Source organism: Panthera tigris, chromosome A1, assembly GCF_018350195.1.
Source record: "Panthera tigris isolate Pti1 chromosome A1, P.tigris_Pti1_mat1.1, whole genome shotgun sequence".
Lineage (NCBI taxonomy): Eukaryota > Metazoa > Chordata > Mammalia > Carnivora > Felidae > Panthera > Panthera tigris.
Genome location: NC_056660.1, coordinates 1,756,281 through 1,783,858, shown reverse-complemented (window position 1 = coordinate 1,783,858; position 27,578 = coordinate 1,756,281). Strand labels below are relative to the sequence as shown.

The window sequence follows — 27,578 nt, the reverse complement described above, 5'->3', positions numbered from 1 at the left end:
AATCTAATTGGGGTAAACATGATATACTATAGTCTTTTGCATTTTTAATCTTAGGCGCGTGCGCTCTCTCTCTCTCTTTTTAACATTTATTTATTTTTGAGAGACAGAGTGTGACAGGGGAAGGGACAGAGAGAGGGAGACAGAATCCGAAGCAGGCTCCAGGCTCTGAGCTGTCAACACAGAGCCTGACTTGGGGATTGAACCCACGAACCATGAGATCATGACCTGAGCCGAAGTCAGACACTTAAGCCACTGAGCCACCAAGGAGCCCCCAGGCTCTCTATTTTTTAATCCACTGAGGACAGTAAATATTCCTCATTATGTATCAATTTCCTTCACAAAAAAGAAGGAAGTGGGAAATTGTCATATATGGAAGACTTTAACATTTTAAACCCATGTTTATAAGTCATCTAAAATGTCTACTTGGTACATTATGTCTTGTGCTTTCATTAAAAGTATTCTTGGGGCACCAAGAATAGAACATGTGACTTTTTTTTTTCCTTAAAAAAAAAGGTTTTTTTTTTTAAATGTTTGTTTATTTTTGAGAGAGGCAGACAGAGAGATAGAGTGCTAGCAGGGTAGGTGGAGAGACAGGGAGACACAGAATCCGAAGCAGGCTCCAGGCTCTGAATTGTCAGCACAGAGCCTGATGCGGGGCTTGAACCCACAAACTGCAAGATCATGACCTGAGCCGAAGTCAGAAGCTCAACTGACTGAGCCACACAGGTGCCCCCATGTGGCTCTTGATCTTGGGATTGTGGGTTAAAGCCCCACATTGGGTGTAGAGATTACTTAAAAATAAAATCATTAAAAAAACAAAGTCCTACAACTGTATTCTTAATTGAGGATTCATATTTAAAAACTTAAGTTTGGGGCGCGCCTGGGTGGCTCAGTCGGTTAAGCGGCCGACTTCGGCTCAGGTCATGATCTCGTGGTCCGTGAGTTTGAGCCCCGCGTCGGGCTCTGTGCTGACAGCTCAGAGCCTGGAGCCTGTTTCAGATTCTGTGTCTCCCTCTCTCTGACCCTCCCCCGTTCATGCTCTGTCTCTCTCTGTCTCAAAAATAAATAAACGTTAAAAAAAATTTTTTTTTAAAGAAAATAAAAAACAATAAAAACTTAAGTTTGGAATTTTTAAAAAAAAGATACATGTGGACATAGCATAAATTTTGAGACCTAAGATATATTGTTTTTTTAAAGGCATTGTGATATAATTCACATACCATACAAGTCCACACATTTAAAATGTACAGTTAAGTGTTTTCTTTAAAGTTTACTCAGAGTTGTGCAACAATCACCACCATTGATATAGGGAATATTTATCACTCCAATAAGAAACCCCATAGCATACCCTTTAATGTTCCCACCCTGCATTCCCACTCACCTCCACTCCCTTTTAATAGCAACTGCTAATCCACATTCTGTCTCTATAGATAATTGTTATTCTGGATGTTTTATTTAAATGGAACCATACAGGGGTGCCTGGGTGGCTCGGTCTCATGTTAAGCATCTGACCTCAACTCAGGTCATGATCTTGTAGTTCATGGGTTTGAGCCCCACGTCAGGCTCTGTGCTGATGGCTCAGAACCTGGAGCCTGCTTTGGATTCTTTGTCTCTCTTTCTCTCTGTCCCTCCCCTGATCACGTGCTTGCTCTCGCTCTCTCTCTCATTCTCTCAAAAATAAATAAAACATGAAATAAGTAAATAAATAAATGGAACCATACAATACGTGGGTTTTTTGTCACTTTTATGTGGCATGTTTTTGAGGTTTATTCATGTAGCATGTATCAGTATTCCATTGCTTTTTATTGCCAAGTAATATTCCACTGTGTGCATAGTACTGTGTCTTATTTCTCTGTTCATCTGATCAGTTGATGGTTATTTGAGTTCTTTCCATTGTTTTAAAATAATTTCCAATACAGAATGCTGCTGCTGGGAACGTCTTTTTCCATACTCGTGGATGTATGTTTCCATTTCTCTTGGGTGTATATGCAGGAGTGGAATTGCTAGGTCATATGATAACTGTTATTTAACATTTTGAGGAACTATCAGACTGTTTTCCACAATACCTACACTACTTTTGCATTAACATTGTAGTATATGAGTATTCCATTTTGTCTGCATCCTTACCAACATTTGTTTCTGTTTTTTTGTTTATAACCATCTTATTTCATACAAAGCGGTATCTTGTTGTGGCTAAGAATTGCCTTACCCTATAGATAAATGCTATTGAGCATCATTTCATTTGTGGTTTTTTTGGTCATTTGTGTATCTTTAAAGAAATATCTGTCCAGATCCTTTGTTCATTTTTAAATTGAGTTAGTATTTTTTTTAATCTTTGAGTTGTAAGAGTCCTGTATATATTATTAAAATCTAAAGTAAGTCTCCTATTTTGTTGGTTGTCTTTTTTACTTTATTGGTAATGGCCTTTGAAACATAGAAATTTTTTAATTTTGATGATGTCTGATTTATCTGTTTTTCTTTTGTTGTTTCTGCTTTTGGATATATTTATAAGACAGCTGTGTCTATAACTTAAGGTCAGAAAGATTTTTTTTAATTTTAATTTTATTTTTTTAAATTTATATCCAAATTAGCATACAGTGCAACAATGATTTCAGGAGTAGATTACTTAATTCCCCTTACCCATTTAGCCCATCCCCCTCCCCGCCCACTCCCTCCAGTGACCCTCTGTCTGCTCTCCATATTTATGAGTCTCTTTTGTTTTGTTCCCCTCCCTGTTTTGATATTATTTTTGTTTCCTTTCCCATAGGTTCATCTGTTTTGTCTCTTCTTGACATCTGTTAAGTCCTCATATGAGTGAAGTCATATGATTTTTGCCTTTCTCTAATTTCACTTAGCATAATACCCTCCAGTTCCATCCACGTAGTTGCAAATGGCAAGATTTCATTCTTTTTGAGTGCCGAGTAATACTCCATTGTGTGTGTGTATGTATGTGTGTATATATATTATACATGTACAGTATACTATATATATATTATATGTATGTACGTACATATATATATATTATACATATTTACATATATACACACACACACCCACTGCATCTTCTTTATCCATTCATCCATCGATGGACATCTGGGCTCTTTCCATACTTTGGCTATTGTTGATAGTGCTGCTATAAACACTGGGGTGCATGTGTCCCTTCGAAACAGCACACCTGTATCCCTTGGGTAAATACCTAGTAGTGCAATTGCTGGGTCGTAGGGTAGTTCGACTTTCAGCTTTTTGAGGAACCTTCATATTGTTTTCCAGAGCGGCTGCACCAGCTTATATTCCCAAGAGAGATTTTTTTTTTTAATAGACTAATTTTTAAAGAGGAATTTTAGTTTCATAGCACTATTGAGCAGAAGGTACAGAGATTTCCCGTATCCTTCTTTCCCCCTAAGTTTTAGCAGTAATGGCTCCACATGCATTTGTAGGTTTTTGTGTGAACAAAAATTTTCAGCTCCTTTATGTAAATACCCAGGAGCACAATTGCTGGATTGTTTGGTAAGAGTATGTTTAGTTTTATACGAAACTGCCAAACTGACCTCAAAAGTGGCTGCACTGTTCTGCACTCCCACCAGCAAGGAATGAGTGTTCCTTCAGCCGCACGTCCTTGTAAGCGTTTGGTGTTGTCGGTTCTAGATTTTGGCCAAAGGGGTAGGTTGTACTGGTATCTTACTGTTGTTTTAATTTGCATATATCCCTGGTGACCACGACGTGGAGCATCTTTCCACGTGCTTACTGCCATCTGTATATCTTTGGTGACGTGTCTGGTAAGGTCTGGCCCGTTTTTTCAACCAGGCTGTTTTTCTTATTGTTGAACTTTAAAGGTTTTTGTGGGTTTGGGATAGTATAATAGTCTTTTACCAGAAATATCTTTTGCAAATATATTCGACTAATCTGTGGCTTACTGTCTTATTCTGTTAACATTTCCTTCACAGAGCAGAAGTTTTTAATTTTAATGAAGTTCATGCTACCATTTTTTTCTGTCCTGGATCGTGACTTTGGTATTGTATCTAAAAGGGCATTGTCAAGTCATTGTTCGTCTAGATTTTCTCCTATATTCTAGGAGTTTTAGTTTTGTGTTTTACATTTCGGTCTGTGATGCGTTTTGAGTAAATTTTTGTAAAGGGTGTATGGTTTGTGTCTAAATTTGCTTTTGTTTTTTTGTTTTTTTTTGCATTAAAGGTCCAGTTGTTCAAACATTATTTGTTGAAAAGACTGTCTTTTCAACATTGTATTACCCATTGTATTACCTTTGCCCCTTTATTAAAGATTATTTGACTGTATTTATGTGGGTCTGTTTCTAATCTCTTTATCTGTTCCATTTATCTATTTGTCCATTCTTTTTCCAATACCACACTGTCTTAATTATTGTAGCATTATAGTAAGTTGGATTGTATCAATCCTCTGACTTTGTCCTTGTCCTTTATTTTTAGAATGCAGGAGCAAGGGAGAAGGGAGTTGGAGAGAGAGAGAGAGAGAGAGAGAGTGAGAATATGAATCTCAAGCACACTTAGCATAGAACCCAATGTGGGGCTTGATCCCGTGACCCTGGGATCATGACCTGATCTGAAATTAAGAGTTGGGATGCTCAACCAACTGAGCCACCCAGGCGCCCTAACTTTATTCTTGTTCTTAAGGTCACAAAGGTTTAATCTTATATTTTCTTCTAAGAGTTTTATGGTTTTTTAGCCCATACAGTTAGGTCAGTCATACATTAGGTCTGTCATCATTTTAAGTTAGTTTTTGTATATGGTAAAAGGTGAAGATCCAGTTTCATTTTTTTGCTGAATATCCTGTTGTTCCTGTATCATTTGTTGAAAAAAAAGTATTTTCCAGTTGTAAATGTGACAGTATGTTTCTGGCTCCTTAGTTCTGTTCTGTTGGTCCTTTTTTTTTTTTTTTTAATTTTTTTTTTTTTTTTTAATGTTTGTTTATTTTTGAGACAGGGAGAGACAGAGCATGAACGGGGGAGGGTCAGAGAGAGAGGGAGACACAGAATCTGAAACAGGCTCCAGGCTTTGAGCTGTCAGCACAGAGCCCGACGCGGGGCTCGAACTCACGGACCCCAAGATCACGACCTGAGCTGAAGTCGGATGCTTAACCGACTGAGCCACCCAGGTGCCCCAGTTCCATTGGTCTTTATGTCTGTTACTGTGCCACTGCCACAGTGTCTTGATTATTATAGCTTTGTAGTAAGTTTTGAAATCAGGAAGTGTGAGTTCTCTAACTTTGTTCTTTTTTTGAAGATTATTTTATCTTCTCTGTGTCCCTTGCATTTCCATATGAAATTTAGGATCAGTTTATCAATTTCTGCAGGAAAGGCAGCTGGGATTTTGATATAGGTATTGTGCTAAATCTGTAGATGAATTTTGGGAGTATTGTCATGTTAACATTGTTAAATTTTCTGGTCCATGAACATGGGATATCTTTCCATTTATTTAGATCTTGAACTTCTTCCAACAATATTTTATAGTTTTTGGAGTAGAACGTTTGGAATTCTTTTGTCAACTTCATGTATATTTTATTCTTTTTAATTCAATTATAAATGGAGTTGATTTTTAAGTTATTTTCATATTCATTGTTAGTACATAGGAATACATTTTAAAATTTGTTTTTAATGTTTATTTGTTTATTTTTGAGAGAGAGAGAGAGTGAGCAAGCAAGCAGGGGAAGGGCAAGGAGAGAGGGAGACACAGAATCCGAAGCAGGCTCTAGGCTCTGAGCTGTCAGCACAGAGCCCGAAGCGGGGCTTGAACTCAAGGACCGCGAGATCATGACCTGAGCCGAAGTTGGACATTTAACCACTGAGCCACCCAGGCGCCCCTAGAAATACATTTTTAATGTTAATCTTGTACTATGTAATGTTGCTGAATTTGTTTATTAGCTCAAATATTATGTTTAGTGGATTAAAAATAGTGTTATATATACAGTGTCATCTACAAACCTTTATTTTTATTCAGGACTTATTATATTTAGGTTTTACATGTGTAGAAGGTGATTTATGAAAGTGTCCTCCACCCCAGGCTGGTGGAGCAACGTATACGAGGCTCCTGGTTGTGGCAGATGTTAGAATCACCCCCTGGCCCATTGAGCTAATCATAATTACTCAGCCATTGTGCCCCGATCTCACTGTGCTGAAGGAAACGGAGACAGAATCCACCTGCTTTTCATTCTGTTGCAGATCACTACTGTCCAAAGAAAGTGTCCCTAGTCCTGTGATCCTCTGTCATGGGATCATCCCAATTTAAAAACGGGCTCTACAGTCCTGGGTGGTTTGATTTCTGCCTCTTTCTCAAAACTCTTGTTTGCTCATTTGGTGAAGCTGTTCTCTCAGGCCGTTTCCTTTCTGCCATGGCACCTTCTCACATGGGTTTTCCTGCCTGGACCCCTCCCCTTCGCCTGATCACCTCCTAAGTGTGCCGCAGTTGTGTACCTTGAATCAGGTTTCTTTTGCTATGGTTTCTCATATGCATGTTATATGTGATTTTCTCCTCTTGGCTCACTTCTCAGCTGTAAGTTTTCATGTGTAGCTTATTTGAGTAAATCTGTTTACTCATTTAGAAGTTCATGAGAACATGGGTCATGTTTTTTGTTCACTGTGTTGTTTCAGCACCTTGCACAGTCTGGCATATAATAATAGATGCTTAACAAATATATGTTATTTAATTATTGAGGTAAGGTGATTTGATTCTGAAGTGTTATTTCAGTTCTTGGATGTTTGTTTTTGCTGCTAAGATTATTTAGCTAGTAGTTCACCTGGTGTCCATAAATGCTTAAGGGTTTTGGCAATGCTAATCATAAATGACAGTATCATTTGTAATAAGAATGTTTGGCAGGTATGTTTGGTATGTTGGCTTTAATACTTCTTTTTTTAGTTTGGTTACACTGCCTTTTATTGATATTCTATTTTTGTGGATCTGATTTGGTTTTGATAAAAAAAATTTCAACTCTGTCTCTTGGGTAAAGCTAACTGGATCATAAAATAGTAATGGGATATAGAAGCCTTCACCTAAATTAGGATTTCCAGTAAAGCCGATGTTACTATTTGCAGGGAAGGCTTGGGAAAACATTCAGGTGAGGTCAGTTCTCCTTTATTTCAAAGGACTTTTGGTTACTTGGACTGAATGCTGTCTTACTAAGCCTGGGCTCATTGGTTCTGTGTTGTGCCAGAAAGAGAAATAACCGTTTTTGTTGTTAGAAGAATTTATAGTGGCAGAGGTTAAATATTTAAGAAGAAAAACTTGGCTTCCCTTTGCTTCTGAAGCTCGGTTTTACAAATGAGGTAGCTTAAAAAGAATATGGGAAGATGGAGAAATGAAAGTTTTTATTACTTTTGTAAAATGTTCATTGTTGCCACAGGATCTTCCTATATCATGAAGTATTTATAAGAATAGGCTGTGGGAAGGGCGCCTGGGTGGCTCCGTCGGTTAAGCGTCCGACTTCAGCTCAGGTCACGATCTCACGGTCTGTGAGTCCGTGAGTTCGAGCCCCGCGTCGGGCTCTGGGCTGATGGCTCGGAGCCTGGAGCCTGCTTCCGATTCTGTGTCTCCCTCTCTCTCTGCCCCTCCCCTGTTCATGCTCTGTCTCTCTCTGTCTCAAAAATAAATAAACGTTAAAAAAAATTTAAAAGAAAAAAGAATAGGCTGTGGGAATTTTCAGACTCTCTGCAGTTGCTTGAGGATGATTCGCGGTTACTGTATAACTCACCGACTTTTTACAGTCTGCTACCGCCACAAGACGATGCCCTTACTAAAGATGTTAGACGAACAAGAACTTATTTGCATATATAAGGACCCGTGTATTTCCAAAGATGACTTTTCTCCTCTCACATTAAGATATGTGCTTACTGATAATACCGTTTGTTGTTTGAAACCTGAAGGCTTGTTGCTCGGGACTCCGGTGACTCTCCGTAGCAGGGTGGGATTCGATTCTGTCCTTCTGGCTCTTAGCCCAGTGTGTTTGTCTCTGGTCATATAGTTATAAAATAGGACAGGTGGTACATTTATATGCCTTTGAGTTCTTAGAATTTGCTGAGCTTTCCCTAAGAGAATTTTAGAGCTCGATAGGATCGTTGTGAAGAGAGGGTAGAGAACATAGAGTTAATACTTCACTGTTCTGAGGTGCAGTTGAATTTACATCTGACTACAGCTGATTTTCTAGAGGGTTAAGATAGTGTTGAGCTTAGATGACTGCTTGGGTTTTAGCACTTCAGAATTTGAACCCTTGCGGGCTTCTATTTGGTACAGTGACAGAGACATCATTGTCCTGTAACTCGTGATTTTTGAATCTGGTGAAAGTATGGGAAGGTAAAGTAAGATTAGATGTGGATGACAGATTTTTGAAAAGACATAGGATCATTAAAAGACTGAAAGCAGCTCTCTGTATGGCTGTCTTACTGCACTTTATTTTCTTTGGTTACAAATGAATTATTCTGATACAAAATATAAATTATTGGGGCACCTGGGTGGCTCAGTCGGTTAAGTGTCCGACTTCGGCTCAGGTCATGATCTCGCGGTTCGTGAGTTCAGGCCAGATTCTGTGTCTCCCTCTCTCTCTCTCTGACCCTCCCCCATTCATGCTCTCTCTCTGTCTCAAAAATAAAAATAAACATTGAAAAAAAAATTTTTTTTTAATATAAATTACTTGAGTTCAGTATTTATTGTAGATAAATGTTTAAAGCCATAGCCCAAGAAGATTCTTGATTTAGAATCTGATGCAGATTTTGGTAAATGATAGCTATTTAACCAGTATCAATCTGTTGTGACTTATACGTCTTGTAAAATCTGACAGGCGTATAAAATGTATAATGAATGATTAATTAGTAAATAATCATTTCATTGTCAGACTTCTCTTTCATTAGTGACACATTTGGATAAAAAAAGATAAAGCAGTATAATGTTTAGATATTATGACATGTTAATGTAGTGGTATAAATCGAAACTTTTGAAAAGGAAACTGTTGTTTTTGAAAGAAACTTTTGCTTTACTTGACATCATTTTTTAAATTGTTGTCTTAAGAATAGAAATGCTAGATAGATCTCTGAATTTTAGAGGTAGTCTTTGTTTTTAAAGTAAGCTACACTATGAATTATCTGGAGAAGTGATATTTTGGGGTGTCATATATATATATATATATATATATATATATATATACACACACACACACACACACACACACACACAGAAATAGTGAATTGGCAGTAACAAATTAAAAATTGAAATACCTGACTTTTTTACATTTTGAGTGTACAGATGTGGTCCAGATCTGTATATGACTGTTCTTTTCACACTGTGATGTGCTTCTCACTTTTTTTTTAAATTGCAAAGTAATACTTGTACATCCATAGTAACAGTATTTCAAGTACTCGGAAGGACCCTCAGAGCCTCTCATTCAAAGGCAAGCACTTCAGCAGCTCACAGCACAGTCTGCCACCTAAAACAAGTCTTTCTTGTCCGAATAGCTCTGTTCTTAAAAATTTGCTCCATCCATTATTACGACACTGCTTTGTTTTTGTTTTTGTTTTTTTCAAGTTTTTATTAAAATGCTTTTGGGAATGGTCACATGGACACACGTGGTTGTATCCTACTGTACCAACGGGAGTATATGTGCACTTTTATTAGGATGAAATGGTGTTAGTGGCTGTGCTGGGCTGACTTAAAAGAGAAGGTAGTTAAGTTTGCAGTGTTGTAGAGCAATTCTTCAAAGAACAGTTAGGGTAACCTCTTAGCAAAGTGTGTTATAAATGAGCTTTCTAGTAGAAGGCAAATATCATGCCAGAGGTAAAAGTCCCTTCTAGGTTTGGAGTTGGAAAACAAAACTCAAATGAAATTTAAAATAACTGGGGGGAAAGGTATTTCCTGGCAGGTGTCAGGTATTAACCTCACAGATCTCCATGTGCTGTTAGCAAAATGTAAGGAATTAACATCATTTAAAAAATATGCTGATTGTCAGCTTTTAGAGCAAATTTGGCCATACATATGAGGCACCAGGAAAAGTATGCTTAAAAACAGACCAAGATCAGGGAAGCTGAAACCAGGATTTTTAAAAAATTAAATATTTGAAGATTATTTTGAACCCTATGTTTAGGTGAGCATTTGCAATTATGTCCATTTCATACCTGGAAAAAGCCCTCACTTGAATGTATGTCTTTCCATTTTCTCAATATAAATCTTTGATATCCAAAAGAATTTATGGAGCATATACATTTTCTAAATCAAGGGTGAAAAGAGAATTAAACAAGTATCTTGGTTTAGGTTTTGTTTCCTTTTGCAATACTTACTAATCTTTGAAGTTTTCACCTTCCACTCACTGAAGAACAGTGGCCAACCCCTTGTCGACTAGAACTGGCCTAGTTAGGATATGGGAGATTCTTTACTCTCTTGGAATGAGATTTGCCTTGTTTCCAAGACTAGCAAACTCCGTAAGTATTGCTCCCTTTACTTCTCCCAGTATTCTCCCTCTGTGCTTAAACTGTGTGTGTAGCGTTCTTCGGGGTTATAGATTTTAACTTTCTCTGGCAGTTGACCGGCACCTGAAGTATTTGGCTTTCTTAGAGCAGCTTGCGTTTGCTGGCTGCCTGGGTGGCTGTATTGACAAGAAAATGGGCAAATGGTCTCCTTTGAGACTAACCACTTTACTATGGTTATGTGAATGTGTCTCATATCCCCCTAACTTAAAAAGAAATCTATACCTTATGTAAGCATATAAAGTATTAATAAATTGTTATTTTTCTCCGTGAAAATATTTAGTAAAATTATACACGTGTATTTAGTTTGTTAGATCTGGATATTCAACAAAATAACAATTTGTTACCATTTTAATGTAAGATTGCAAACTCCTAAAAAATTGGAACTGGATTGTCATGATTTTCTTTATGCATCTCTGCTCAACATAGTACTTAGCATAAGTAATAAACATTTTCCATTAATGAACAGTATATATAAAAATCATTACCTTTTTATTAATAAAATGGGACATTGAAATTTAAGGGGAATAAAACTGGAAAAGATGAAGTGAAATCGGTTTTATGAAGCGCAAAGAATTTATTGCCTTACTCGGGTACTTTATTTCCTATGCTCAAGCCTCCTCCTTTTTTTATGCACCAGCCTTTTATTGTGGAAAATTTCAAAGATGTACAAAAATAAATATCTAGTTTCAACGGCTTTAAATCCTTGTTTCATCTGTACTCTTCCGTCCTTAGGTAATTGTGAAGCAAATCCTAGACATTATGTGGTTTCATCCACGAATATTTCATTTTGTTTCTCTGAAAGATAATCAAGCCTTTGTTTTCAGACATGTTAAATAAAATACGTAGTATTCAGTCCGCATATCCTGAGTGCACAACACACTGTGAATAACGTGAGACCAATAGGTGCCTGGTGAGAAAGTGAAATCATTTTAATAACTATTGACACACTAAAAGCTTAGCATTTGTGGGCTGATTTTTTTTTCCGTCTTTTCAAAACCCAGGCTTACTCCATTCCCAGTTCTAACAGTCTTTCTTGTGGCTTCCAACCCGTTCCCTGCACCTCCACAAGGTGGCAGATGAAGGAAGAGAAAAGTGAAATTTAAGTGACTCCGACTTGAGTTTCACTTTTATTCATCAGTCAGATGGCGTTGCAGAACGTTTTTGGAGCAGAAATATTTTTTCAGAAACAAGCAAGCAGACTTCTGAAACAGTTCACCGTTTCCCCCTTGCTCTACAGAGACAAAATATTAGATATTTCAAAAGAGAGTTAAGTAATAATCTCTTATAAAATAGTTTCCACAGCATTATCACGGTCTTTTAATATTCTCTGTTAATGATTTGGGCTTTAATGAAAATACAGCATTTGAACTTGTGTCTGATTTTTGGAAGCTGCAGTTTTGGATAACTGTTGGTGAAATTTCTCATTGAGTGATGCAAATGTCGCCTTAGTTGATGTACTTAGCTGGACGTTTGTTGCCAGTGCAGTGACATAACTACCGTGTTTATGCCCAGACAGCTCTCCCTTTCCTTAAAACCTCAGTTTCTACATCAGTGTCGTTGAGTGAATTATGTTCATGCACACTTAGAAACATGTGATGGTTACTGGTTAACTTCTATATGGCGAAGATGCTATTACGTTCGGGGTTCGTTTGATGTTGAAACACTTGAGCACCAGCAAAGTGGCTTTTTAGTCCGTGGGAATTGTAAATGAGCACCTGGAGAGTTGTCTGTAAACTAGGTATTTGTCTGGAAGTGGTGTTTGCATGATCTAATATGTGGGAGTTTTTCTGCTTCAGTATGCTATATATTCTTGTTCTTTTTTCGTTTCCCAAATAATACATTTCTTGTGGAAATGCTGTTTTTCCAAGTAGTCTGTTGTGAGACTCATTTTGTATATGTGGTTTGAGCTGTTTTAAGATATTGGGGGGAAATGCTGGGATAAATACGCAGAAACTGATTTTCCTTTTTTGCTCGTGTTTTGACATCTGTTTTCCACGCATGTTTTTCTTCTGTTGCCACCATTGGCACCTCTGATCATCGAAGTTTTTATGTCCCTGCAGCATGACATGTAATTCTGATGAAACTGTTGCCTTATATTTCTGTAGAGTTCTTTCTTTTTTTTAAGCACTTAATGCCTTTTATTCCTAAGCTTCATGCATGAATTATGTAGCATATGTGAAGAGGCTTAAACCGTTTCCATTACATTCTTTCTGGATGGCTCCTGTTATATTTAGGATATACTTATACTTTAGACAAAGTAAGAATGTTATTGTTGTTGACCTTGACACCAGATAACTGGGCAGACATTATATAGCTATGTTTGAATCTTCACAAAATGTGCTGTTAAAGCCAACAGAGTCCTGGCGGGAGACTCTTCTGGATAGCAGAGTTATGGAGCTGTTTTTCACAGTAAGTCTTGCTTTTCATTTCTGGTGGTGAAGGCCAAGGAAGAGTGCCACTGAAAAGAGTACATGCTTCTGTGTGTGTCCTAAGTAAAACAGGACCGGTTGCTTTTCTCCTTTAAACCCTTCTCTCCTAATCAATACATCTGCTTAAACAAATTACAGAGGAATGTTCTTGGTAATTTATAAAAGTGTTATAGAAGTATGAATATCTTGGAGCTGATATTCTCAGACTTTTTGATCTCAGAAGCCCTTTACATTCTTAAAAATTATTGAAGACCCCGAAGGGCTTTTGTTTATGGGGATATAACTACTAATATTTACCACATTAAAATTTCAAACGAAAAACTTTAAAAAATAATTTGTTGATTCATGTAAAAGTAGCATTGGGAGGGGCATGTGGCTGGCTCAGTCAGTGGAGCATGTGATTCTTGATCTCAGGATTGTGGGTTCAGGCCCCCTGTTGGGTGGGGAGATTACTTAAAATCTTAGGAAAAAAAATAGTACCCAAACCCTTACATATTAACGTAAATAACATTTTAATGAACAGATAGCTGTATTTTTGGAAAAAGAAAAGTTTACTGAAGAGTGGCATTGTTTTATATTCTTGTAAAACTCTGATGTCATGCTTAACTGAAGACTGATTCTCAGATCTGCTTCTACATCCAGCTGGTTGTAATATTACAGGTCAAGTAACCTGGAGGAAACTCCACTGTATACATGTGTGACAGTGTGTTAGTACCAGTGTGGAAACGGTTTTGCCCTTACACACAACCCGACGTGGTCTTAGCAATGTGTCAGGATCCCTGGACGACACTTGAAGAACTGCCATAACAGAGTAGAGGGTACTTTATGTGCTCATTTATCAGTCATGGGTCAAGGTAGTGTTTTTGAATAGCAATTTATTTCGATTATAACTTCACATGGTCTTGTTTATTGTTTGCTAGAAAGAAGTAGGCTCGGGGCACCTGGGTGGCTCAGTCTTAAGCGTCTGACTCGGGCTCAGGTCACGATCTCGCGGTTCCTGAGTTCGAGCCCCGCGTCGGGCTCTGTGCCGACAGCTCGGAGCCTGGAGCCCGCTTCGGATTCTGTGTCTCCCCCTTCCTCTGCCCTTCCCGTACTCACGCTCTGTCTCTATCAAAAAATTTTAAAAAAGAAGTAGGCTGTACGTTCCCATGTTTGTTCATGAGGGTCCCCACTGTAATAGTCAAAGGCTGGTGAAAGAAATGTATGTGTGTGGAGGGGAGAGGGATGTTGATTTGCTGTCAATAGCCTAAGCCCACAAGTTAGATGTAATGACTGGGGCAGAAGTCCAATAAAGACCAGTTAAGAAGAAAAAAATGGAAGCTGTTTTAATCCCAACCATTTTAGTTTCTCACCTTTTTATTTGTTTGAAAAATATTATTTACTATCCTTACAACTGCCTTCCCTTCTCGGTTCAACCATGTAAAATATTGTCATTGTATGGTACGTATTTTAAAATACCTAGAATCAGGTTGTTCGACCATGGTTGTATACATAAAAATGTTTTCTGTAGAAATGCTGAGACTTCATCACCTTGCAGTATATTCTGTAAATCGGAGCGATGGTGACCGAAAGCATCTCAGCATCAAAGAGGCAGTTGTAACTAAATTAACAGGTTCTGGCGCCTGCCATATCTGACAGAAATTGTCTCGATACGTATCCGAGTTCACTTCTTTGTGTTCTTCGTTTGACTGAAAGAAGAGCCCATTCCAGCAGTTTTTGAAAAGGTGCAAAACTTGCTGGCGGTACTGGAAACAGCTACCCCGAATCCGAGCAGCTGTCTAGACAAAGCAGACAGCTGTTCCTGTCAGCTGTGAACCGCCACACGCAGATGGCTTCTCAGCCTAAAAGTTAACCCTTTTTGCATGGTCGTCTTAGCAGTTTTGCGTCTGGGGCCTGGTACTTTCGTTTGAGGAGCTGATAAGCAACTTGAGTTTGTAAATTGTTACAGAGAGGACAGTGGGGCTGATCTTTTTATTTCGTTCGGGTTTTGTTAAACTTATTTTCAATCGTGAGTTCGTTACCGAATAGAAAGCAGTGTTCCGTTGGTTATCCTCATTTCTCTAGATTTGAGTATATAGACATAAATACACTATTGAACGGAATTAAAACTTTAAGTATGTTGGTCACATCTGAATCGAGAAACACTCGAGGTGACATTCTGCCCCTCGGAAGCTTACAGATGTCTCAGTTTCTCTTTCTTCCACGAGGTATTGGAAAACCCACTCTCGTTAGTTTTTCCTCCTGCCTTCTTGGCTGATCCTTCTTGACCTCATTTGTGCTCTCTGTTTTTCTCTGCTCATTGCCAAACTGCTAGTGTTCTGTCTCAGTTCTCAACCCTGCCGACCGTATACGCTCTCCTCGGACTATCTCTTCCACACGTAGGACTTCAAGTGCCACGTCTGCACCGATGACTCCTAAATCTATATTCAGCACAGGCTGCTCCAAAGTTCCAGAGCCTTATAATCCAAGTGCTTACTGGATGTTTTAATTTGGAAGGCCTACAGACATCTCAGATTCAGCATGTTCCAGTAGAATTTATCATCTTACTGACTTGCTTCTGTTTATTCTCGTCTTGCTTCACCATTCACCTCTGTGGGTGTTCTGTTAGACTTTGCGTTTCCTTAGCCCTCTGCTTTCCCTACTCAGGTGATGAATTCAGTTTTTAACTTGTCACATGGTTCCGTTGCGGAAGAACTCCTTTGTAAGGCTGACATTGGAAGAAGGGCAGGAGTCTACTGTATTACGCAAGAACTAATCATTATGGATCATGAGTTTTATATGGTTCACATTTCAGAGAACATAAATTAAGTTTGAACAGGACATGCAGGCTCTGCGGTAGTATTTTATTTTTATTTTATTGTATTACATAATCAGATTAGCCATTTCACTCATCATTTCTTTTGATTCCTCACTTCTGGACCAGTAATGAATAACCATTTGGCTCTCTGTTGGTAGAAAAGAAACCCTCTATTGTCCCAGATTGCATTGGATCCATTGGTTGAACGTACCCCCTGGATAACATGCTTCAATGTTGATTAGGTTAAACAGCATGATGAAATTTAGTTATACTTTTCAGATAAGGAACTTAAAAATGAGTTGTGTTCAAAAGTTCATGAACTGGACAATGTAGATTCTATGAATTTGCGCATTATACTTTTACTATATAAAACTTAAAATGTAATAGAACATATTTTGGGAAACATTTGTGTTATTCTAGACCAGGGATTGGCAGACTTTTTCTGTAAAGGCCAGGTAGTAAACATTAGGCTTTGCTGGTCACCTGTTCTCTGAGGCAGCTGTTCAGCTCTGCCTTTGTAGTACAGAAGCCCTTTGTAGTGCAGAAGCAGCATAGCTGATACCTAAACAAACAAGCGGGGCAGTGTTCCTGCAAAACTTTTGTAACAGCCATCAAAATGTGAATTTTGTTTAATTGTCCTGTGTCTTGAGATTTTGTTATTCTTTGGTTTTGTTTTTCCCAACCGTATAAATATGTAGAAACCATTCTGCAGGCCATACAAACATGAGCAGGAGGCCAGATTCGGCCATCGGCTGTGGTTTTCCAGCCCCTGTTGGAGACCGAAGAGGGTGGTGTATTTCAAGCGTCTCAATTAACTTTGTAACTCTTTAGTATTTTAAATATCTTAAAGCCTTAAGAAGTTCAAGGTTTAAAGAGTAATGAAATCAATCAGTGAATAAGGGTTTATTACCTGTTCGCTGTGTACCTGGGTACCAAAAGTGTACCTGTGAATATTTATAAGAAATATTCTAACTGCAAGTAATTTATAAATGATTTGCAGAGTCGAAGTGAACGTAACTTGAAACAAATAGAGCACAAGTGTTTAAAATTTTGTGACACATTCAGAAAGCAAAGAAATTTGTGTAAGAAAAGAAGGGCTGGAGAAGTCAAATGCTTGTGGAAAATAGAAGATGGTTGCCATCAATGTGGTTGGTGGATTAAGATAAAAAATACCTATAAGTTCTTTTTTTTTCCCCAAGTTTACTTATTTTTGAGAGAGAGCGAGAGCACACACGAGCGAGGGAGGGGCGCAGAGAGGGAGGGAGGGAGAGAGAGAGAGAGAGAGAGAGAGAGAATCCCAAACGGGCTCCCTGCTGTCAGCATAGAGCCCCGACGCAGGGCTCGATCTCAGGAACTGAGATCATGACCAAGAAGAGTCAACCGCTCGGCCGACTGAGCCACCCGGATGCCCCTGTAATTTCTTTACTAAGTGTATTTTCCTTAATTATGATTAGTTGTGTCAGATTTAAGCAATGAAACGTCTTTAAAATCTGAGAATATTAAGAACAGTGTAAAGTTAGGGAGCAGTAATTGATTTCCTTCAAACAGAATACTGTGTACGAGGTGTTTCACATCAGTGTTGCATCACTGATAGAAAATCTAGATGAGGCTTAAAGTGGACTAAGTAAAATTAAAAAAATGTTTAGCCCTTACTCATAGCAGTGTGTACAGGATAAAATGAGATTCAGACAAATTGTGGCAATGTCAGAGTTAATGCAAGAGTGTGCTTCTGTACTAGTTGAGTGAGTGAGTGGTGCTGGAAAGGTAAATTGCTTTTCTAAGTGTACGACTGTTTACTTCTACTAAAGCAGCATCTATATACTCCTGATTGAACTTGTCTGCTAACTTTAGCAAGAAGCTGTAGCTAGGCATAGTTAGCATAATACGGATGACTGTCGTCGTTGCTGTTTTTAGAAGAAGGCAGTATGTCTGACTGGCTGGCATCTGTTTCTCTCTTTGTCATAACATCCTGGAGACAGTTCAATTTTCAAAATGTAGGTAGCCCTCAGTTAAAAATTACTCGATATGTTTAAAAAATCATGGCCTGTAATGTAAAGTGGACTGAGGGGCAATTTTCAAATTCAGTTAGGTTCAGGAATTAATTTTCTAGAAATAACTAGCTACAGTGAATTTTTCTCTTACCTCATTCGGCATGATAGACACGTGACCCTTACAAAAGAAGAATTTATTTTTACGGATTAGTAATTCTTTCTAACAGGTACATCGAAAAATCAGAGAAGATTCAGATATGGCACAAGATTCTCTTCAGTGCCTTGCCCAGTTAGCTTCTCTTCATGGACCCATCTTCCCCGATGAAGGCTCACAAGTTGATTATCTAGCACACTTCATTGAGGGATTACTGAATACTATCAATGGGTAGGTATACTTGCCCTTTATAACTGAAAAAAGAGCTTTCAGTTTTTTCTTTATGTTTAACAGTAGAGGAGAAAAAGAAACTAGTGATTTTCCCTGTTTATATTTTAAAGTGTAGTTATGCGGGTAATTTGAAATTAATACACAGAGACATGCCTTGAAAAACAAATAGGTGATAATATTTGCATGTTTGGAGATGAGTTTTTGGGACTTTTCTTCTGCCACTTAATAATACTCATTACTTGATTTGTAGAATTGAAATAGAAGATTCCGAAGCTGTGGGAATCTCCAGCATTATCAGCAACCTGATAACTGTGTTCCCTCGAAATGTTTTAACTGCCATTCCAAATGAACTTTTCTCGTCCTTTGTTAACTGTCTCACACACCTCACTTGTTCTTTTGGGCGAAGTGCTGCATTGGAAGAAGTGGTGAGTGACTGTTTTAAAATAAATTGTGTCTGTTTTTTACAAGGAAATTTGCAATGCCTCTGCAACATTTCTCGTGACAAGTAATTAAGCAAATGCTAGCTATTGTTAAAATTGCATTTTTGTTTACATGTGAAAATTATTTGGCAATCTGTGTTTAGAAATGTTACTTTAAGAATTTCTGTGGATTAAAATCACTTTTGTAGATTAAATTTGTTGGTGTCAAGATTTTAACTTTGAGATAATTTAGTGTCTGAATATAGGAAATGGAATGAAACGTTTGTATTAAGGATTATGTTGAAACCCCATTTTAACGGTGAAAACTTTAAAGGGCGCTGCTAACATTGTAGTGTGGTTGTGATTATAATTTTATATTGTTTTGAGAATTTAAAAATTTTGGACTTATCTGGAAATTATGTGGATAAAATTTGGTTCACTTGATTGTAACCACGCTGGTTTTGATTAGGCTGTGTGCTCTTTTAATTTTTTTGGTTTAATAGTGTATCTTGGTGGCACGTAATTTTCATTAAATTAAGACCAGTAACAGTACGAAAGCTGTTTTTTGGTACAAGTTTTCAAATGTATATTTTCCAGATATAAAACTTAATTTAGGAAACATGTACTAAAACTCCTTGACGACACAGCTGTGTTTGTAAGTTACCGTGAATAACTACATTAATCATGGGAAATAATTTTTTCCTCCATAGTGGTTCTTAAATTGTTGAAATGAATTTTTCTTTTTATGGATCAATATGTGAATTTCTTTCAAAGACTGTAAGAGTAAAAAGAATATTTGTCAGTACCTGTTAGAATTGGTATTAGACACAAAATCCTGTGTTTTGTTGGGGGTGTGGCAATGTCTGTGCATTTTCATATCCCTTTAGGGGTGTTCAGAAGACAGAACTCGGGAATGATTTATGTACTCGGACACTTCAGCGGTTTGATGTGGAAAGGAACCAGGTCCGGCAGATATTTGTGTGTTTGAAAAAATGTAGTTAGTAGAGGAGTAGAAGTTTAAAGGCATTGTATGTGAGATTTGAACTTCTCAGGAGGAAAAATTATGTTCTATGCATGGAAATATAGGTCAATTTTAAGTATTTAAGCTTTATTCAAAACCCTTTCAGGTTGTTACAAATTCTGAATCAACTCAGGTTTCATTTAACATGGTCTCATTGTGCTTTCTCCCCCTTGGTTTGTTTTCTCTTCTAAACCAGGTAGATGAAACAGTATGTTGATCACATATTTAGAAACATAGCTGTATTTTAGTTTCTGTTTGTGGGTTAAGGAAGTTTCTAAACATTTTATAGAAGAATTGCTAGAAGATATATATCATTCTTGTTTTGCAGATTTTAAGTTTAGAATTCATTTATTTTGACCAGGAGACTGACAACTTGGAAAACAATGTTTCTGTCAAGGTTGGTCGAGAAATTTTAGAAAGCGGCAAGTGTAGATACTCGTTCAGAGTAGGCGTATTTGTGCTTGTTTCACAAGAAGGTGTGCTGCAGAAGTGTTCTTTTTTAAGTTCTTCTAATTGATCTGCTTATGACATTTAAAAATGGTTTTAAAAGAATTGGTTACCTGTTTCAAAAGGCAGAGGGGGAGGATTGGTCCGAAGCTTGGTATTGCTCGGAGCAGCCAGGTAGGCGAGGTTTGGTGAAGCTGGGGGGCAGCCGAAAGGGAGGCCCCTGCACGATGAGTTGCCAGAAGACTAAACAAATCCTCCTAAATGTCATCTCAGCCTCGTGCGGTTTTCATGTATCTTGTGTGTGCTGGGGGAGGGGAGGCTGGGGAATGTGCAGCTAATACCAAACTACTCGAACAAATCTCGCCAAACCAGAGTGGAAGTTCTGGGACGCGGGTCACATCATTTTTGTTTCCTTAGGTACCCGGTGATTGGAGTACTGGTCCCTAATACATAGTCGTTGACCTCAGGTGGAAAACTACATAAGTAAATGATCTTTTAAGTAAAAGTAGAAAAACTGAGACAAAAAGAACTGCTTTGAGAGTCAGTGATTCAGAAAGAAAGGTCATGAACTTTGAAAGGAGACTGTATAGTCATGAGCCAAGTAATTATAAACTACAGAATCTTGGACGAATTGCTTAACCTTTTTTAAGCATGTTGATATAGGTAGGATAATTATTTCTTCTAATGTTCTATGGGGTGGGTTAACAATATGAAAGTTCCTGTACGGTATGCACATTACAATGTGGAATAATAATGATAAAAATGAACCTTCATAATAATAGCATTTATTGAGAACCTATATTGTGAACACTGTCTTACCAAGTAAGACAAGTTTTTGAGTTTTGTTGTTTTGTGCAGGCTATAATAGTTTTAATATTACTTTTCTTCATAAGTTTAATTTTGTGAAATGTTCTGCTTTTCTCTAATAGTGAAGGAGGTTTTTCCTCAGTAGGAAAACAGATTCAGCATATACACTTTTGTCTCATTGTGAGAACATTTTTTCAGAACTATGCTTACTTAGGAATACATATAGATTGTCTCCTTTTTTTGAAATTTGTGTCTCTGGTGGTGATTATGTGGCTGCAGCGAGAAAAAAATATATATACGTGGGAGGAAAAATTCTTGATACTAATGTGCATTTCATGAAGTATGTCCTTACTTGGTGGCTTTAGCCTGTGTGTGAAGACAGTTATTTATGCTCCTCAACTGGCAAGTAAACCGAAAGTCTGTGCTCAAAAAGAGTAATTCCAGTCTTCAGCCAAGTTGTTCTGTTGGCCGTTAAAATTTCCTGGTATTACTTGAGGCTTCCTGAGGCCAAGAATTTTTTCACTGCACCCCAGAAATCAAATTATTGTCTATTGCCGTACTGAAGAGGTGAGAAGGACTATAGACATGGAACCGTTGCCTTTAAAATTAAAATTCGAACACAGTAGTTGTTGATATCATATCGATTGTTTCATCAAATGTTAATAATACTGGTACATCCATTGGAATCAGTTCAGTGAAATCGAACTCTATGACTTGAACTCTATGCTCGGTTTGTACTCGGTTGGTTTCTTTTGTCAGCAGAAAACCTGAAGTTCAGCCTCCAGTGGGTTCATCACTGGAGCTGCAGAACTTGCTGAGTTAATTGAGCAGAGCTTCCAGGCACGATGCTTAAACCGTGAAGTGCACGTGAAATGTATGTGTGTCTGGCTGTGCACAGGTGTGTGAGGGTGGGTATGTAAAGGAGGTGGTGGTAGGTAAACCTGGCAGAGAAAAACCTTTCGGTACATCTGTGGCCTAATCTCAAGACGTGTGGGACAAAGCAGTGAAGAAAAAGATACTTGATAAAGTTGTAGGAAGTTCGGTACAGAGTGTAATGTGGTAGAATTCAACATTCTTCATTCAAAATCTGGTTTCCCTGCCCAGTGGACAGTTACTTTGTGGGGAGGAGATGCAGTGAAAAGGAGTACACGGAAGCCACATTGTAAGTTGGAAGCAGGAAGCATAAATTCGGGACTGTTTCCGTGATAAGAGAGAAAGCTATTATTCACTTTTTGGGGGAGGGGAGGAGGGCATGGTGAGGCCAGTACAATATTCGGACGTAGTCAGCCTCTCCCCTAACCTCACAAGAGGGTGGGGCCATTTGGAAAGCCATCCCAGCCCCCCACACAGTGGCCCTGATGGCCGGGAAAGAATAAATGAATAAATTGGTGATACTGTTGAGAGCGAGACAGCTGTCCAGCTTCTGTTACGCGCATTCATTTCATCTGCTTGAAATGGTTAAGAGAGAGAATTAGATGAGGTGCATTAAACCTTGCACATTTAAAGGACGGTACACTTCTTTTTAATACTAACAGTAGCTTTTCCTCTGTTAGGACATTTGGAAGAAGATTGGCTACAATTACATCTTAAATAAAGATTCTTATTAAAAGAAGTCTTTACAAAATAATTTCATTGTTGCATTGAATCCTGGTTGGATCCTAATTTTACCAATGCAGTGTTTCCTGACTTGTCTATGAGTCACCTCTGGTTTTCTCAATTTGCTATGCTAATCCTAGCACAGATCCAGTGTTTATGTTTTACAGCATTCTTGCACTTGAGATAGACTATGTAGATGGTTGAGAATAAAGCTTACTTACTGTCATAACTATTGCTCCATTTGGTATCCTTTGTATTGTTTGAAACAATAATACAGCATTAGAAGCATAAACAGATCTAATGTGCCAGGAGTTCAGAAATGAACGCTAGAGTGAGGTAGAAAAAAGGGATTGCCCTTCTACCCCTTGTAAGCCAGGCGAGTCCCTGCGATGTCGGCCTGCTAGGATTATTGCTGGATTAATTCGATTCCATACATACTTATCGAACACCTGCCATGTGCCAGTCACGGTGCTTGATGCATATACATTGTTTAGCATTAAAATTTGGAAATTCATATGCGTTTCCAAAAGGAAGAAAGCTTATTGATGGAGGAGTTTAATGTTTAAAAACTCTTTCTGCAAACTGCAGCTTGGACTCTTGGTGGTTTTGTGGGGGCAGACTTTTTTCAGTGATCTATCTATAGGATTCTTCTAACAGCTGCAGTACTTGCCCACTAAATCAATTCCTCTTGAGGGATTTTAGAAGCCAGGAATACTGTCAGCTGCATAGGTATTCTGAAGTTAAATTATTTCTGTGCCTTTAGGACTGGCTAGGAAAAAAAAAAAAAAAAAGAATGAATGAATTCCTTTTGCAGTTAACATTCAAAGACTTCCTAATTTTTAATAGAATTCATGAAGCTTCATTTGTGACAATTCTGTGGGTTTTTTTTTCAATAATTGCCTTAAATACTAGTACCCCAGGAAAAGAATCTACTTACAGCAGATGAGTAGCAACATAAACTAATACAGCTCTTTCAGTCTTTGATCTTTCGTATGTCCTTTCTTTTTAATGTTTTACCCTCTGCAGTGCATGTATTATTTGATCTGTCACTGAACCTGGGAGGTTGTACCAATGCCTGTATGTTTTAAACTTACTGTGAAATACTTCATATAAAGTAAAAAAAAAAAAAAAATTCATATGTGTATAAAAGTTGTAAAGAATAATAAAATGAACAACTGTATACCAACCATGCATAGTAAGAAACGGTATATTGATAGAACCCCTTTTTTAACCTTTACATTTATCTGGAGTTTTCTTGCCCCCTTCTTTTATTGAAGACACATTTTTGTCACATCAGTTATTTCTGCAAAATGATTTTTTGTTATCATGTTTGCAAACGAGCACTGCTAGTGAACTTCCTGGTCAATGTTCCTGGCACTTTTTTCCTGGCCTCTATAATCTCTGATTGTTTAATTTGTTTTCAGTCCCAGGTCCTTGAAAGAGAAATTATAGTAGCAGCAGCCTCAGGCTGGAAATATGGAATGCAAAGTCTTATCAGCTTAAGGAACTTCTTAAAGATTATTCCTTAGAAATAAAATTTTCTACGTGAGAGTGAATTGTCCGTGCCCATCTTACTGGATTTTTTATGTCTGAATCATTCGCTTCTCTTTTTATGAACTCATGTAATTTACGTTTACATATGAAGAAAATACTGATGATCAAAGAAAGAACTTTTCAATTTCATGAAAAAGATGTGGAGTTCTCACGTTGGTTATTTGTTGTTCAGAGAAAAAAGATCTAGTTTAGTGGGATGGATCATACCGAATACCTGACAGTAACCATAATCCTGTTGTGGCTAGGAGTAGATTTGCAGTTGTTTGCAATGTAACAATAAAATTTAGAACTACTCGAGCATGAGATGTATTTTCAGTACAAGAGTTATCTTACACACTTTTAAGCTATCTCATTTTAGGAATAAACACATACATTATTTTTTTAGAACAGTTTTGGATTCTCAGTGAAATTGAATGAAAATACGGACTTCCCATATCCCATCCTTCACCCTCCTCCACCCCTACAAATGCACACAACCTCCCCTCCTGTCAACCTCCCCCACCAGTGTGGTAAACATCTGTTCCAGTTGAGGAACCAGGACTGACACCTCCTTATCCCCCAAAGTCCGTAATTTACTTTAGAGTTCACTCTTGGTGTTATGTATTTTGTGGATGTTGAGAAATGTGTAATGACGTGTATTCAGTCTTACAGAATCATAGAGAATAGTTTCATGGCTCTAACAGTCCTTCGTGTTCTACCTATTCATCCCTCCTTCCCCCACCCCTAGAAACCACTGATCTTCTACTACCCCCATAGTTTTGCCTTTTCCAGAATGTCATGTAGTTGGAATCAAGTAATCATGTTAGATTTTAATTTCTGAAATTCAGTGTTAAAGGGGGAGCAGATTCACATATACGTATATTTTTTAGAAAGCCACATTTGGTAACATTTTCGTAAATGAAATTAACCACTGTTTCTTTATATTCATAGTTACCAGTCATAAAAGCAGTTTTTCTGTGGCTGACGGGCTGCACATTCCCTCCTCTGTACCCTTCTAAGTTAAATATGGGCGTTGAAATGTAAGTGCTGTTATCGTAGTTTGATTACCTTCTCCACCCTCCATCCCCAAATGGAGTAAAGTGGGGTCAAGTAGTCTCATGAGCTCTAAGCCCCTTTCCAAAGCCTTTCTGGCACCAGGCCTGACAATACTTAGGGCATGAGCACAGACAGTCTAGCTTGGACTCCTTCGTCATCCCTGTGCACGTGCTTGGCTTGGCTGCTGGGTGTTGGCCAGAGTGGTCATGGAGCAGGGCCAAGGTATTATGTATGAAAAAGCACTTGGTCAGGTTTCAGTTCTCCATGGTTAGACTGAAAGATTTAGTTGCCAATTGTCATCAACCAGATTTCTCACACTTTGCCTGATGAGTTACGTGTTGATATCCAAAAGGAACCAGAAGGCTCTAGAAGTTTTGGGTTCTTATTTTAAATCACCATCCAGTGACTAGAGGCTCTTAACAGTGTGTGATCTTCTGCCTTGTCTAATATCAGGGCTTTATAGGAGGGATTATTGCTCTTTCAATAGTAAAAAGGCTTGAAAGGCTTTTACATTTTATTTATACTTTTTTATACACGAATAATTAAAATATGATAGCGTGCATTATATATGCACTAAAGAACAGCAAAGATAGTTTTTAGAAAATGTCCCGCTTCTTCCTTTTGAGATACTAGAGGTCAGAGGATGCTGTTCCGTAAGTTCCTCTTAAGATATGTTACCAGTCTGTTTATTTTGGCAAGATAAACTGTTAAGACTTAACAAATGATGTCTGCAAAGCACGTGCTTTGTTAAGTATATAAACAGGCCACAGATGTTTCTTTGGGAAGAAACTGTTTTACTCATCTCTGTATTCCAATGCTCCGCTCTCAGCATTCCATATATTTTTGTTGAAGGCGTAAAACCACCCTTTTTTCTTGGTGCTAATAATACATCGAGCACTCTGCATGGTCATTTTAGCTGTGTTTGTTCATTTTATGTATCTTTTTTTAGTCCTCAAACCACCAGAGATAATTTATTGTGTCACATTTGAGACAGATAAAACCTCAAACATGATGTTCTGAAACATGACGAAATCACCGCGAGTGAACCCATGACTCCACCCGGTAACTTTACCAGTGCCGCATCGACGGAACCAGTGTGTTCATCCCGATCCTGGGACCCCAGCTGCTCCCCTCTTCCATCCCTGCAAGAGAAGTGACCACTGTTCTGAGTGTTGTCTGTTCTCTTGCTTTAAAATTTTGGGAGTGCCTGGGTGGCTCGGTCGGTCGAGTGTCCATCTTCAGCTCAGGTCATGGTCTTACCGTTTGTGGGTTGGAGCCCCACATCGGGCTCTGTGCTGACGGTTCAGAGCCTGGAGCCTGCCTCCGATTCTGTGTCTCCCTCCCTCTCTGCTCTTCCCCTACTCACACTCTGTCTCTCTCTCAAAAATAGATAAACATTTAAAAAAACTTAAAAAATGAAGATTTTGATCACTTCTGTGTACAGGATGTATCGTTGTGTGAGTGTTATACCACAGTTTTTCTCTGTTCTGCTGTAAGTGAACTTTGGAGTTTCCCTTTTTTTTACCATTACAAACAGCATTACAGTAAACATTCTTCTGCATGTTTACTAGTATATATTTGTGAGAGGTTTTCTAAGGTACCTCCAAGTGGAATGTTTGGATGCCGGGACATGTAAATGTTCAGTTTCACAAGACAGTTTCAAATTGATTGCTGAACTGATGGGACCCACTACATGTTCAGCAGTGGTGTGTGCGAGTTCCCTGTCTTCACCATCATAGTTTTGCCAAACTTGTAAGTATATGATACGGTCTTGATTGGCTTTCCCGGGTGCTGATAATATTGAACATCTTTATATAAACATATGATTCCCATGGTGAGTCTTATGAAATGTTTGTTCAGTCCATTGCCCACTTCCCTATCAGGTTGTCTTTTTTCTTACTGCCTTTTTTTTTTTTTTTTTTTTTTTAATGTTCATTTATTTTTAAGAGAGAGATACAGAGTGCAGGCAGGGGAGAGGGGGGCAGACAGAGAGAGAGAGAGAAACACAGAATCTGAAGCAGGCTTCAGGCTCTGAGCTGTCAGCACCCGACATGAGGCTCGAACTTACAAACTGCGAGATCATGACCCGAGCCAAAGTCAGACGCTTAACCGACTGAGCCACCCAGGTGCCCCTTTCTTACTCCTTTGTAGACATTTTTCATCTATTCTGTACACTCATTTTTTTTGTCAGTTACTTGTTGCAGATTTATCCTCCTGGTTTTGTGGCTCTTCTTTTCACTTTATGGTACCTTTTTTCTTATTCCTAACTTGGATTAATGTTAGATTTACAGAAAATTGCAAAGAGTACTTTTTACCTAATTTCTTCTATCATTACCATGTTATATTATCACGGTACATTTGTCAAAACTAAGAAATTAACATTAGATGCATTGTTATTAACTAAACATTTAGTCTTTATTTGGATTTCATCAAATTTCCACCAATTATTTTTCCTTTCTGGGCTCTAATCCTGGACACCATAGTGCATTTAGACTTTATGGTATCTTTTGATGAACAAATGTTCTTCATCTTAGTGGAGTTGAACTTACTGTCATTTCTTTTATTAGGAGTGTCTGGTTGGCTCAGTCAGTAGAGTTTGTGGCTCTTGGTCTCGGGGTAG

At 38.1% G+C, this 27,578-nt stretch overlaps 1 protein-coding gene across 7 annotated transcripts in view; it reads left to right on the top strand.

Annotated features, from left to right (window-relative positions):
• XPO4 (exportin 4) overlaps positions 1–27,578 on the top strand; it is a 114,109-nt gene that overhangs the window by 58,531 nt on the left and 28,000 nt on the right. For 6 of the 7 annotated variants that reach the window (XM_042978246.1, XM_042978538.1, XM_042978168.1 and 3 more), the window contains exons 7-9: positions 12,774–12,886; positions 17,922–18,079; positions 18,330–18,504. In XM_042978246.1, coding sequence (XP_042834180.1) covers positions 12,774–12,886; positions 17,922–18,079; positions 18,330–18,504 — 446 coding nt within the window. The remainder of the gene's footprint in view (positions 1–12,773; positions 12,887–17,921; positions 18,080–18,329; positions 18,505–27,578) is intronic. The other variant, XM_042978323.1, reaches the window with a different exon arrangement.